Below are 13,502 nucleotides of genomic sequence, written 5' to 3' on the forward strand. Positions count from 1 at the left end.
ATTACAATTAAAGGATTAATTTTTGTTTAAGGAAATCAATCGATAACAATTTAACCTTAATCACTATAAAATCTTTGTTATTATATTTAAATTTTTATCACAATTAAGTTAATTGTAACTCCTTATTTGTAATCAAAGTCGATTTATTAACAATTGAGCAATAATAATTGTGTGAATTGTTAAATTTCCTTGTGAAAATGATTAACGGTTGTTAATTGTTGATTCTGTCATCCATCAATATCTCAACTAAGGTGAGAGGATGAGAAATCAACTTAATCAGTTATCTAAATCATGGCAACAATTTAAATTCACAAATGATTGAGCTTAATGATGTTCAAAGAATTGGTTAACTATAATTAACCAAAAGAAAAACCAAACAATTAAAATTAATTTTAGATTAAAATCAAAGAGATGAGAGGAAAAGGGAGAGAGAGAGTTTTGGAAGATGATGAGCATGATGAAGATGCGAAAAAGACACAGATGATGATTTTAGAACAAGAAAAGGAAATGGATAAAAAGACAGAGAATGGAAGATAATGTCGACAGTAAAGGGAGAAATTCGAAAGAGAAGATAAAAAATATATCGAAAGAAAGAGAATCAGAGCATTTCTCTTAGTTCGAGGAAAGAGAGAAAAAGAGTTATCATTCTCTCTCTTTCTTTTCCACCTTAACTCTCTCTCTCTCTCTCTCTCTCTCTTCTATCATCATTATCATTTGTTTATCATGACAATCAACTCCTTCCCCTGAGTGTGAATGAAGATTGATTCAAGATCTACTAACGATTCCCTATTGACACTCACTTTTACCTCAACCTTTCATTGAAACAGTTTAAGTTTAATAATTTGATCAACAATTTTAAACGTCATGACAATTTATAAATTGTTACCTTACATTCATCATATGATAATGGTCAGTTCTAGTTTGATCAGTTAAATGGCCACTAGCTTAGTCCAACCGAAAATCTTTGTGCTTAACCATCATAATTGTGTTAATTTTTTCAACTGAATATTGAAAACATAAAAAAATCAGTTAATTTTTCATCATTTCATCAAACTGTTTCTATCACTTTTAATCTGTTCCTAATATTTGCCAATATTTTTTGATTGTTTTATACTCTTTGAATAAAAAGATAATCTTTATCCTCAATTAATTAAATTGCCTGAAAATAATCAGAAAATGTTCAAGTTTAATTGTTACTGTGTCATCAACCCTTCCTTTTATACTAACTATTTATGGATATTATTAATTCAATTGACAATTTTAATTAATCCGTTGTCAGCCACAACAAATATAATCTCCATTGGTGACAATGGAAACAATTGTAATTACACTAATCCATTGACTAATCATACAAGTCGATTGCAATGTGCCACTCCCAAGGTAAACTCATCTGTAAGTATTGATCATAAATTAAGACAATGATTAAGATTAAGATCAGATTAATCTGCTTCTATTAATATTCCAAATAATTACTCTTAATTATCCTAATAATCAAAGTTTTCTGAAAATCCTTAAAGCCTTTCCAATTTGTTACACAAAGTTAACTTAAATCACATTACCATAAATTAACTTAATTAACTTTAATTTCGTAATACAAACAACATTTCAACAAGATTGATACAAACAGATAAACACGATAATCCTTAATCCAAGTAATGAGTTAATCTTAATTACATAAAACTACATAACACTTAACTTAATGCTGCGGTTCTTGGATTCAGATAATTATCCTGAATTCATCATAATGATTGACCAGTCAATGATTTCTTATTATGGTCAACAAGCCAACTAAGAAAAGAGTAACAATCATGAATGAATAATGAATGAAATTGTCACGTAAAAGAAGAAGCAAAAAAAAAAATGAGATTATGGTAATTTTTTTGTTTCTCTTTCACAATTAATCAAACCGATTGATTAATATTCACTACTCATTGATAGACACCAAGAGAGATAGAGACCCATTTAAAAATAGCGAGATAATAATGTTCGTTAATAGTAAATAATTAATCCGATTTGATGGAGATTAATGTTCAATCAACTTGACGTTGATTCGTTAGGATAACGATTGTTATTTAAGGAAAGCAAAACTTTCACTTCTCTTGGCCATTCAAGTGCATCAACTAATCAAGATCAACACTATCGATACTCACAATGTTAATCCATTTAATTGTTGCTCTTTTTTTAACTAAACCCTTAAATCGTAATCAGTTTGGTGATATCCGTTCATCTTAACACTCTCATCATGTTAATCACTCGAAATCGAAACAATTTACCTTCAATTGTCTACAATTTATTACGATTATGACCTAACCTTTTTTTTTCATGTTTACTTTTTTTCGTAACCCTTTTTTTTTGCTGTTCGTATTTTCATCTTCATCGTTTTATATATCTGATTCATGTCACAATTTACTAATTGTGGTTGATAATTTACTCTCTACTATTATCGGTTATTTGTTTAGTGACATTTATCTTGATATAATTTGAGGATATTAATAGAAGGTTTTGTTTGGAATTGATATCGGAGAGAGATTATGATTATGATTCTGATTATGATTCTAAATTGAAATTTGCAATTTTCTTTCTTTAAAAGGATATTTTGATTGCTAGTGGCTCGGAATTGTTTGGTGCTGAACTAAATGATGCTTATCTCGCCGAAATGGAGAAACAATATTTATCCTCCGAACCATTTAATCAATTGGTTAGGTCGTGCCATAGTGAATATAGTAACGGGTATCCAACAACACCCATTGGAAGTTATGAGAAAATTCAAGAAGCAATAACTGCGATCATACCTTCAATTTATCTCTATATTGGTTCGGACACTATGGTTTATCGAACGGTTCCTGGTGCTTTGGAAACATCGAGATTCGTTGCTCAACTGGCTCATGAAAGTGAATTTTTTACACTAATTACTGAATATCTTCTTAAAATGTAAGTAAATTCACTTTGCAATCAGTTGATATTCGCACTTATCCACTAATAGATTGAGAAATTTGAAAATCTAAACCAATTGAGTTTACCCGCTTCTTTTTTTCTCTCCGATTATTTATTGTAATTGTTTACTAATTGCGCTTTTCTTTTCTCTTTTTCTTTAATTACTTAATCAGGCATTGTGCTACTAAACTTGATTCTGCAATGAAATTCCCGAAACTCAAGGTTAAAGGTAAATTAACTGAAGGCCAAGTGGACAAATTTGCCGTCAACAGTTGTGGATATCGTAAAGATCAATTACAATTTGGCTGTAATCCAGCGAGTAAATTTCCCGCCTACGATGGTTCTTGTAACAATTTAATAAAACCGACCTTAGGAATGGCCTATTCATGCCATCGTCGTTTAATCCCTCCCGATTATGGTGATGGTGTTAAAAGTTTAAGACTCGCAGCTTCCGGTCAACCCTTACCCAATGCTCGTTTGATATCAAATGAAATTTTACCCTCAATCAACGAAGTTGACCCTGAATTAACTCAGATGAATATGCAATGGGGACAATTTATGGTACACGATATGGTTCGAACACCGATTACTCTTGGAAATACTCCTGAATGTTGTCCACCCTCAACTCTCAACCATCCTGAATGTGTAACAATCTCACCTTTACCCAAAGGCGATTCATTAACATCCATTTTCAACCAAACTTGCCTTCGAAACACTCGAACTTCACCATGTCCAAGATGTAAATTAGGTAAATTTTTCGATTGTTTTTTATCTCCCCTCTTGCCTATTCCAATGATCAACTTTCCTAATTATCTTCAATTCTTTCTTCATTGATTGTAATAACAATCTCGCAACTGTACTTGGTCCTGTTGATTGTTAACAATCAATTAGTCAACCAACCAAAACAAACAGATTACAGTGAAAATCTTAGCTTAAAGTAACAATCGTATTTACGTAAAGTCATTGATTCATTAACGTGTTTTAATTTGAATTAACTGTTTATAATCAATATTATTGTCCTCTCATGATTAACTCAGATGATTTCTTAAATTCAGTTATCTTCATCTCGTCTTCCTCTCTCTCTCTCTCTCTCTCTCTCTCTCTCTCTCTCTCTGACTCAATGATTTAGTTAATTAGTTTCACGATTTTCAGAAAAACTATCAACTCATGAATTATTATCAACTAATCATTACTTGAATCTTTTCTGAGCTCTTTCCTTTTTTTCGGTATCTCAACAATGTTTAACTTTTTCTACTTCCACCAACAATCAATTAATTTCATTAATAATTCTAATTTTTTTTTCCAATTCTGATAGAGTTTTAATTATACCATAAATTGCTAATTTTAAGCTTCGATTTCAGTCTAATTGTTGTTTACCACTTTATTTGCATGTTACTTAGTATCAACTTTTTGAAATCTTTTTTTCACCACTTTCACTTACCTAATTGACTTTTGATTAGTTTTTATCAATATTTTGATTGTTGTCCAAGTTTTTTTCGTATAAGTTGATTAAGACAAAATAATCAATGTATCAATTCAAAGTTATAATCAGCATCAGTTGTTGACAAGTTAATTGTCACTGAGAAAAAAGTAAACTGTGTTTTCGTTTGATTAATCGTTCCGCTAATATAATTTATCTAAATACATTAATTATGATTTTTACAACTCAATTGATCACTTTTTTTTGCTATTCCAACATTAGACTAATTGTTGTCATTAACTAATTACTCACTTACTAGTAAACTGTTAATTGGTTATCTATCAAACCTTAAAACCGATCTGAATAAATAGCTACTTTTGATTAACCATTATAACATATTGGTTAATTATCTTGTTATTAGCCCAACAATTATTGATTTTTACCTCAACAATTTAACAATAATCAAAATTTAGTGAAGAAGAAGCAAAAAATATCATCAGTATGATCCAATTGTATTTCCAATGAGCAAATTGTAAACTAATCAGTTGATAATCATGAACAATTTGATTGAATTTCACAATTTTTCAGATTGAATCAAACCGGAAATGATAAATCAAAGATAAACCTTATTAATATTAATAGAAACACCAACAATTAACTAATTATTACAAGTTAAGCTATGATATAATGTTTGTTAAATCGTTTTAATTGTTTGAAAAGCATTGACGGTTCAATGTTAATTGTTTACTGTCACGTAACAATTGTAACAAACAAACGCGATTATCAATAATTTAATTACAACGAAAAAAGTTATACACATGATTGAAAAGGAAGAAGGTAAAAAAAAGTTTACAATTAGTTTCACTATTCAAGTACAACAATCAACAAATTACTGGACTATAATCAATCATGGTATGAGTATTTTCATCTTTGATTTAATCCAGTTTGATATTGATTGTTAACCGATCAGTTGATATTCATGAAAGTGGAAACAAAGAGCCGATCGTTTTTTATTGCATTTTCTAGTTGTAAACCAAACAAATTGTAACAATTTGTTGATTGTAATTCATCCACTGATTAGTGGATAACAAGATTGTTACCAGAAAATAGCCACTTACCAAAATAGATTATAATAGAGTTGAGAGTTGATTATTTAGTTGATTAGTTAAATGGTTGATTCTTAATTTTTGATTGAAAATCTCCTGCTTTTCATGATTTACTTTGAGAAAAAAAGTTCATTTGATTGTTGACAATTAATGGATTTGGGTGCGGAAGTACATGTATTATAACAGTTTTAAAGGGTTCAATTGACTTCTCACAATTAAGTTAATCATCACCATTAGCTGATTGTAATAATCAATATGTTACTCTATTGATACTTATAAATATTTATAACAATTTCAGTTGATTTAGTTTGACACTTTCCAACAATTTAATTGGTGTCGACAGTTAAACTTACATTTTTTTTATTCTCATTCCATTTACTAACTTTTCAAATGGAGTTTTTTTTTCTCACTGATTATAATTAACATCCAATGATTATCTAAATTGTTGTAGACTTTTAATCACAACAGATGATTAGGAGTAAATAACATGATCTATTTGATTGTCCTGATGGTCAGTTGACAATCAAATGTCAATCTCAATGAATAAACTCCAGTGTTTGCACTGGTCAACAATCAACTAATTGTTTACAATTTTATATATATTAATACAATCAGATTACCCTGTTGATTGTTGAAACGATAAAAAATTAGACTTTTTTTTCATCGACAATCAGTTAATTCACTTTGAACTCAACAAGATCAACGATTGGATTTGAAACTAATTGTCTCTTAATGGACATGAGAAATTAAATTGCTAATAGAAAAAATCTCCAACAATTAGGTTAATCCTATTCTGAACAATGTTAAATTGCTGCTGATTGTAATGGCACAAATTAACTATATAATCAAACAAAGACAATGTTTGACTGCTAATCAATGAATCATTTTGAATATGTAATCATGATTAAGATGATGATTTATTAAATTGTTACGAAATGATAATCATTTTGATTATGTTAAACGTCAATTAACTAATCGTTTTGACCTAAAATGATCTTAATTATCTTCTCAAGTTAATCAAGGTTGAACCATAGTGATTAACTGATTACCTTTAGAAACTTTAATTACCTTTTTAGTGTTGACACATTATAAGAAACAATCATAATGATAATCAACTGTTAATAGTTTTCCGACAGAAATCAAATAACAAACAAACTGTAACAATTAAAGTTTAACTAATCGATAGTTTTGTAAGTGCTGGTCAATATACTAAATTGTATCTCAGCATAGGGTCAACAATTAAAGTTGATAATGATTTCTAATGATGATTAGGTTGATGATGATAATGATAATTACTTGTTGACAACAAACTATTTGGTCAAGTTAATTGTACCAACCACATTGTTTGATGTTGATTAATTTGTAAATTGATTACTTGTAAAGTAAATCAATCAATTGGCTCAAATTGAATTATGATTACAATTGATTTTCTTCATAACCTGATCATTTGTTAATCACATTTAAAGTACAACAATCAACTGGAATTGCTCTTTGTTTATGATTTCATTTTCATTCAGTGTTTTCCATTCACAACACTAACCTTCAATTTCCAGTTTCAAATCTCTTAATCACCGTTAACAATTATAATCATCATAGTTAATAATCATTTGATTTTACGGTTGATTGTTTATACTTCCTTTTTGATTAATATCGTGAAAAGCACAATCAAAACGACAATCAATGAGTTAGTATTTTTCACACTTTCCAGGCCTGGAAACAAAACTTTCATAATGTTGATTGTTTGGTGAATGAAAAGTTAATCAACAATTAACAGTTTGTTATTCATTAATTAGGATCACAATTAGATATTGATTAAGTAAACCGATTGATACGTTCATGTGGTTTTAGCAAGTGACAGTAAATTTTGTAACGACAATTGGACTGATTGTTTCAACACAATAAACTAATTGTTGATTTTTGTTATTTAATTGCAGGACCTCGGGAACAATTAAACGCTGCTCCTCATGCATTGGATTTGTCAAACATTTATGGTTACACTTATCAAGATAATTTAGGATTAAGATCATTCAAAGGAGGTAAATTAGCAACAGCATTGGATGAACAAGGAGGTGAAATAATGACCACAGCGGAGGGAAACTTTGACCCACTGGCCATTCAAGCTTGTAATGTACCACCGCAGTTTCCTAATTTCATTTGTTTCAAAACTGGTGACGGGATTCGTGGTAATCAACATCCATCATTAACAGCGTTACAAACAATTATGATTCGTCGTCACAATCAGCATACTGATGGATTAGCGGCCGTTAATCCTCACTGGTCAGATGAGACCTTATTCTGGGAAGCTCGTCGTTTACTGACCGCTGAATATAATCACATATCTTTCGCTGAATATTTTCCAACCCTTTTCGATCCTGAGATATTATCTTATTTCAATCTTAATCCAGTTAAATCAGGTTATTCTAAATACGAACCTGAAACTGATTTCTCAACAATCTCTGAATGGGCCACTGCTGCTGGACGGTTTGGTCATTCTCAAGTTAACGATGTTTTCATGGTTAAAAATGGCCCCGATTCGAAGAGCTCATTTTCATTCCGATTGAAAGATGTTTTCTTTGAAATGTCACTGATCCATTTGGGACAAACTGACGGGATTATCCGTGGATTAATCTCAGAACCAGCATTCGAGGTTGACCCTTTCTTCATTGTCGATGTTAAAGATTTTCTTTACCAAAATCCTAATCGTACAACTGGATTAGATTTACTGGTCGCTAATATAATGAGAGGTCGTGACCACGGAATACCTGGTTACGTTAATTACCTTGATTACTGTTTTGGTTACAAAGCTAATGATTGGCCTGATCTTTACGAGTACATCCCACAAACTCAGGTTCATAATCTTCAACGTATCTACAGGTAAGAAAATTAAAATTGAAACTAAATTGTCAACATGATGAATGTTTTTGTTAATTATTAACAATCAACTTCAATTTTCGTCGGCTATTAATTTCGTAGGGATGTTCGAGATGTTGATCTATTCGTTGGAGGAGTTTCTGAACGACGAGTACCCGGAAATGCTATGGGTCCAACTTTCTCATGTATTAATGGAATCCAATGGTATCATTCAAAGTTCGGTGACCGTTACTTTTATGAACATGGTGGTCAAGCTGGTTCATTTACTCCTGGTAAGTTAAGAAAATTTGATAATTTTCCATATGAATTTGATCAACTTAATTTCCTTTCATTTCTTTTTTATACAGAACAATTATCGAATATTAAAAAGACTACAACATTGGCTCGAATTATTTGTAGAACGACACAAACTGGTTACCTTAATCGTGAAGTTTTCCGTCTTCCATCAGCATCCGGTAATCCGACAGTTAATTGTCGCGATTTACCTGAAATTGATTATTACCTTTGGGCTGATCCTCATAAAGCTTAATTTGTACGAAATACAAATTTAAAGTTATATATTTTTACTTGTTGGTCTAATTTAAATGATTAGAAACAAGTTAATTGTTAATAATAATTTCATATTTTTTTACATATTTCAAACCTAATAATATCCATAAATATCTATATCATATATTGTCAACCACGATGATTAGAATAATATTTCTCCATTTTATCTGAATGACTTTAATTTGATTCTCTATTGAGGATTGATTTATATTTTTGTTGTCGTTTCAACCAGAAAAAATGGTTTCCATCATCAAAAACAATTAATCTTCTCTAGTTTAACAATTAACGTTAGATTGTCACACAATCCGATCACAGAATTGTTGATATAAGTGTTACATGTAAATAGACAATATATTGTAATGATGAACAAATAAAGTTATTCAAGTTGCTTACAAAATGATCGTAACTTTTAATTTCAGTTATCTGATTTTCAAAACAGCTCTTCAGATTGATTGTATCGATACTTTTTGCGATTTTTTTTCGAAGTGAGGATGAATAAGGTCACTTATTAGGATTTCAAATTGAATTTCTGGAATCACAATCGTTTGTTATTGGTACGGTGAGTGGAATAAGTCAAAGCACTAAATCGATCAACGAAAAGTTTGTAGATCAGAATTTTATCATTGCCCATATATGCGCTTTCAAATGGCTCTTTTTTCATTGAAAAAGTTATCAACGTTGACAAATTAGCTGAAGCAATCAGTTATTGAGAGACTTTTAATTCAGTTCCTAATTTTATCATCGGAGTAATTGAACAATATGAGTAAATAAAACTAATCGAACGGTTGATTTGATTATTGTGGTTTGTTCCAATCCTCTTATTTTATCCATTCATGTATATTGACTAAGTTGCTGATTGATTTGATCAAAAAACCATAAAAAATTTAATCAAATTCTAATTTACATAAATTAATCAGCTTTGGGTAAATATTTAATCATATACCAGAAAAGTTCAGCAAAAATAGTGAATTTTCCTATTATAGCATATTCTCATTGTAAGTTTATCATCCCTAGTATTAATAAATTGATATTGTTTAATTGTTATTAAGTAAGAGAATATCTTATTAATAAAATGAAAGTTTTCCAATTCTCAAGTTCCACCATCGTCATTGTGATTGTAACTATTTCCATGTTGATTGAAAAAAGTAAAGGTTCTGATATTGATGGTGAAAGTCAACTCGTATTCCATCAGGGGCGTACATCCGAAAAACCTGAAACCGATTTCTCGATAATCTCTGATGTTTTGATGAAAGATTTTCTTTACCAAAATCCTAATCGTACAACTGGATTAGATTTACTGGTCGCTAATATAATGAGAGGTCGTGACCGCGGAATACCTGGTTACATTAATTACATTGATTACTGTTTTGGTTACAAAGTAAATGATTGGCCTGATCTTTACAAGTACATCCCACGAACTCAGGTTCATAATCTTCAACGTATGTACAGGTGAGAAAATTAAAATTGAACCTAAATTGTAAATGTGATGAATATTTTTGTTACTTATTATCAATTAATTTCAATTTTCGTCGGCTATTAATCTCGTAGAGATGTCTATGATATCGATCTATTCGTTGGAGGAGTTTCTGAACGACGAGTACCCGGAAATGCTATGGGTCCAACTTTCTCATGTATTAATGGAATCCAATGGTATCATTCAAAGTTCGGTGACCGTTACTTTTATGAACATGGTGGTCAAGCTGGTTCATTTACTCCTGGTAAGTTAAGAAAATTTGATAATTTTCCATATGAATTTGATCAACTTAATTTCCTTTCATTTCTTTTTTATACAGAACAATTATCGAATATTAAAAAGACTACAACATTGGCTCGAATTATTTGTAGAACGACACAAACTGGTTACCTTAATCGTGAAGTTTTCCGTCTTCCATCAGCATCCGGTAATCCGACAGTTAATTGTCGCGATTTACCTGAAATTGATTATTACCTTTGGGCTGATCCTCATAAAGCTTAATTTGTACGAAATACAAATTTAAAGTTATATATTTTTACTTGTTGGTCTAATTTAAATGATTAGAAACAAGTTAATTGTTAATAATAATTTCATATTTTTTTACATATTTCAAACCTAATAATATCCATAAATATCTATATCATATATTGTCAACCACGATGATTAGAATAATATTTCTCCATTTTATCTGAATGACTTTAATTTGATTCTCTATTGAGGATTGATTTATATTTTTGTTGTCGTTTCAACCAGAAAAAATGGTTTCCATCATCAAAAACAATTAATCTTCTCTAGTTTAACAATTAACGTTAGATTGTCACACAATCCGATCACAGAATTGTTGATATAAGTGTTACATGTAAATAGACAATATATTGTAATGATGAACAAATAAAGTTATTCAAGTTGCTTACAAAATGATCGTAACTTTTAATTTCAGTTATCTGATTTTCAAAACAGCTCTTCAGATTGATTGTATCGATACTTTTTGCGATTTTTTTTTCGAAGTGAGGATGAATAAGGTCACTTATTAGGATTTCAAATTGAATTTCTGGAATCACAATCGTTTGTTATTGGTACGGTGAGTGGAATAAGTCAAAGCACTAAATCGATCAACGAAAAGTTTGTAGATCAGAATTTTATCATTGCCCATATATGCGCTTTCAAATGGCTCTTTTTTCATTGAAAAAGTTATCAACGTTGACAAATTAGCTGAAGCAATCAGTTATTGAGAGACTTTTAATTCAGTTCCTAATTTTATCATCGGAGTAATTGAACAATATGAGTAAATAAAACTAATCGAACGGTTGATTTGATTATTGTGGTTTGTTCCAATCCTCTTATTTTATCCATTCATGTATATTGACTAAGTTGCTGATTGATTTGATCAAAAAACCATAAAAAATTTAATCAAATTCTAATTTACATAAATTAATCAGCTTTGGGTAAATATTTAATCATATACCAGAAAAGTTCAGCAAAAAATAGTGAATTTTCCTATTATAGCATATTCTCATTGTAAGTTTATCATCCCTAGTATTAATAAATTGATATTGTTTAATTGTTATTAAGTAAGAGAATATCTTATTAATAAAATGAAAGTTTTCCAATTCTCAAGTTCCACCATCGTCATTGTGATTGTAACTATTTCCATGTTGATTGAAAAAAGTAAAGGTTCTGATATTGATGGTGAAAGTCAACTCGTATTCCATCAGGGGCGTACATCCGAAAAACCTGAAACCGATTTCTCGATAATCTCTGATGTTTTGATGAAAGATTTTCTTTACCAAAATCCTAATCGTACAACTGGATTAGATTTACTGGTCGCTAATATAATGAGAGGTCGTGACCGCGGAATACCTGGTTACATTAATTACATTGATTACTGTTTTGGTTACAAAGTAAATGATTGGCCTGATCTTTACAAGTACATCCCACGAACTCAGGTTCATAATCTTCAACGTATGTACAGGTGAGAAAATTAAAATTGAACCTAAATTGTAAATGTGATGAATATTTTTGTTACTTATTATCAATTAATTTCAATTTTCGTCGGCTATTAATCTCGTAGAGATGTCTATGATATCGATCTATTCGTTGGAGGAGTTTCTGAACGCCGAGTACCCGGAAATGCTATGGGTCCAACTTTCTCATGTATTAATGGAATCCACGAGTATCTCTCAAAGCTTGGTGACCGTTACTTTCATGAACATGGTGGTCAAGCTGGTTCATTTACTCCTGGTAAGTTAAGAAAATTTGATAATTTTCCATATGAATTTGATCAACTAAATTTCCTTTCATTTCCTTTTATACAGAACAATTATCGAATTTCTAGAATCACCGAGTATTAGTTAAATTCTCAAAATCTAATTCAGTTATGATGTATACGAATATTGATTACTTAATCGTTATAAGAGCTGATAAAATAAAATTGATTATCTAAAATAAAAAAATACAAATAAAACTCATTTCAAGCTATTTTCTAATCAATCAACTATTAATATATGCAATATACAGGGTTGTAAAAAAGTCGAATGAAAGATCGTAATAATATAAATTATCTGAAACAAGCATGAGTGATTACAAAATTATTACGAAGTATTTGAAGTCAACAGTTATAAAAGGAGATTCATTTAATGAAAATTCTGTACCAAAATCAATCAACTTTACTCGTTAACAAATGACTCATGGTAAGTGCCATTGTAATTTAAATTTTTCGTTGAAGATCAATTCTGAAGATGATCAACTTTGGGACAGTTAATTTTCTCATGTTATTTTACTCACAAAGACATTAACTATCCATTAGTCGAAAATTCGACCTGATTAGAGCAACAGAATTGTAATATCCCTCCAACCGATAAGTATAAAAGTGTTATCATTTCTGGATCACCACCGAAATGTTTGATGTTTTCTCGCGTCCATTTTAAGGTCAGTATAAGATCGCAAAGCCTGAAATTACCCGGCATATCATAATAATCTTGAACCTAAGATTTGTGGAAGGCTGAAGCAATAGCAATTAACTAATCATTCTCATAATTTTGCTATGTTGATCTCTGTGATAATAACTTTGAAAGTAAAAGGTCAAACTAAGGTTGACAATGAAAGCTTTACACAACAACTGATGAGTAAATGTAGTCATTTACTTGTT

The 13,502-nt window shown here is 30.1% G+C and overlaps 2 protein-coding genes across 2 annotated transcripts; both read left to right on the top strand.

Annotated features, from left to right (window-relative positions):
* The first annotated feature begins 737 nt into the window (after positions 1–737).
* Positions 738–11,263, top strand: LOC128391714 (peroxidase-like). The gene is made up of 10 exons (XM_053351658.1): positions 738–1,392; positions 2,591–2,931; positions 3,108–3,682; positions 7,395–8,334; positions 8,434–8,603; positions 8,679–8,854; positions 9,827–9,875; positions 9,930–10,329; positions 10,429–10,598; positions 10,674–11,263. Exons 1-10 carry the CDS (start codon positions 1,177–1,179, stop codon positions 10,853–10,855), a joined length of 3,219 nt encoding a protein of 1,072 aa, XP_053207633.1. The 5' UTR covers positions 738–1,176; the 3' UTR covers positions 10,856–11,263.
* A 623-nt stretch (positions 11,264–11,886) lies between these two features.
* On the top strand, positions 11,887–12,804 carry LOC128390432 (peroxidase-like protein). Its single transcript, XM_053350151.1, has 3 exons — positions 11,887–12,326; positions 12,426–12,595; positions 12,670–12,804. The coding sequence occupies exons 1-3, from the start codon at positions 11,950–11,952 to the stop codon at positions 12,687–12,689; spliced, it is 567 nt and encodes a 188-aa protein (XP_053206126.1). The 5' UTR covers positions 11,887–11,949; the 3' UTR covers positions 12,690–12,804.
* Positions 12,805–13,502: the final 698 nt, after the last annotated feature.

This window comes from Panonychus citri, unplaced genomic scaffold (assembly GCF_014898815.1).
Source record: "Panonychus citri isolate SS breed McGregor unplaced genomic scaffold, ASM1489881v1 Contig00011, whole genome shotgun sequence".
Classification (NCBI taxonomy): Eukaryota; Metazoa; Arthropoda; class Arachnida; order Trombidiformes; family Tetranychidae; genus Panonychus; species Panonychus citri.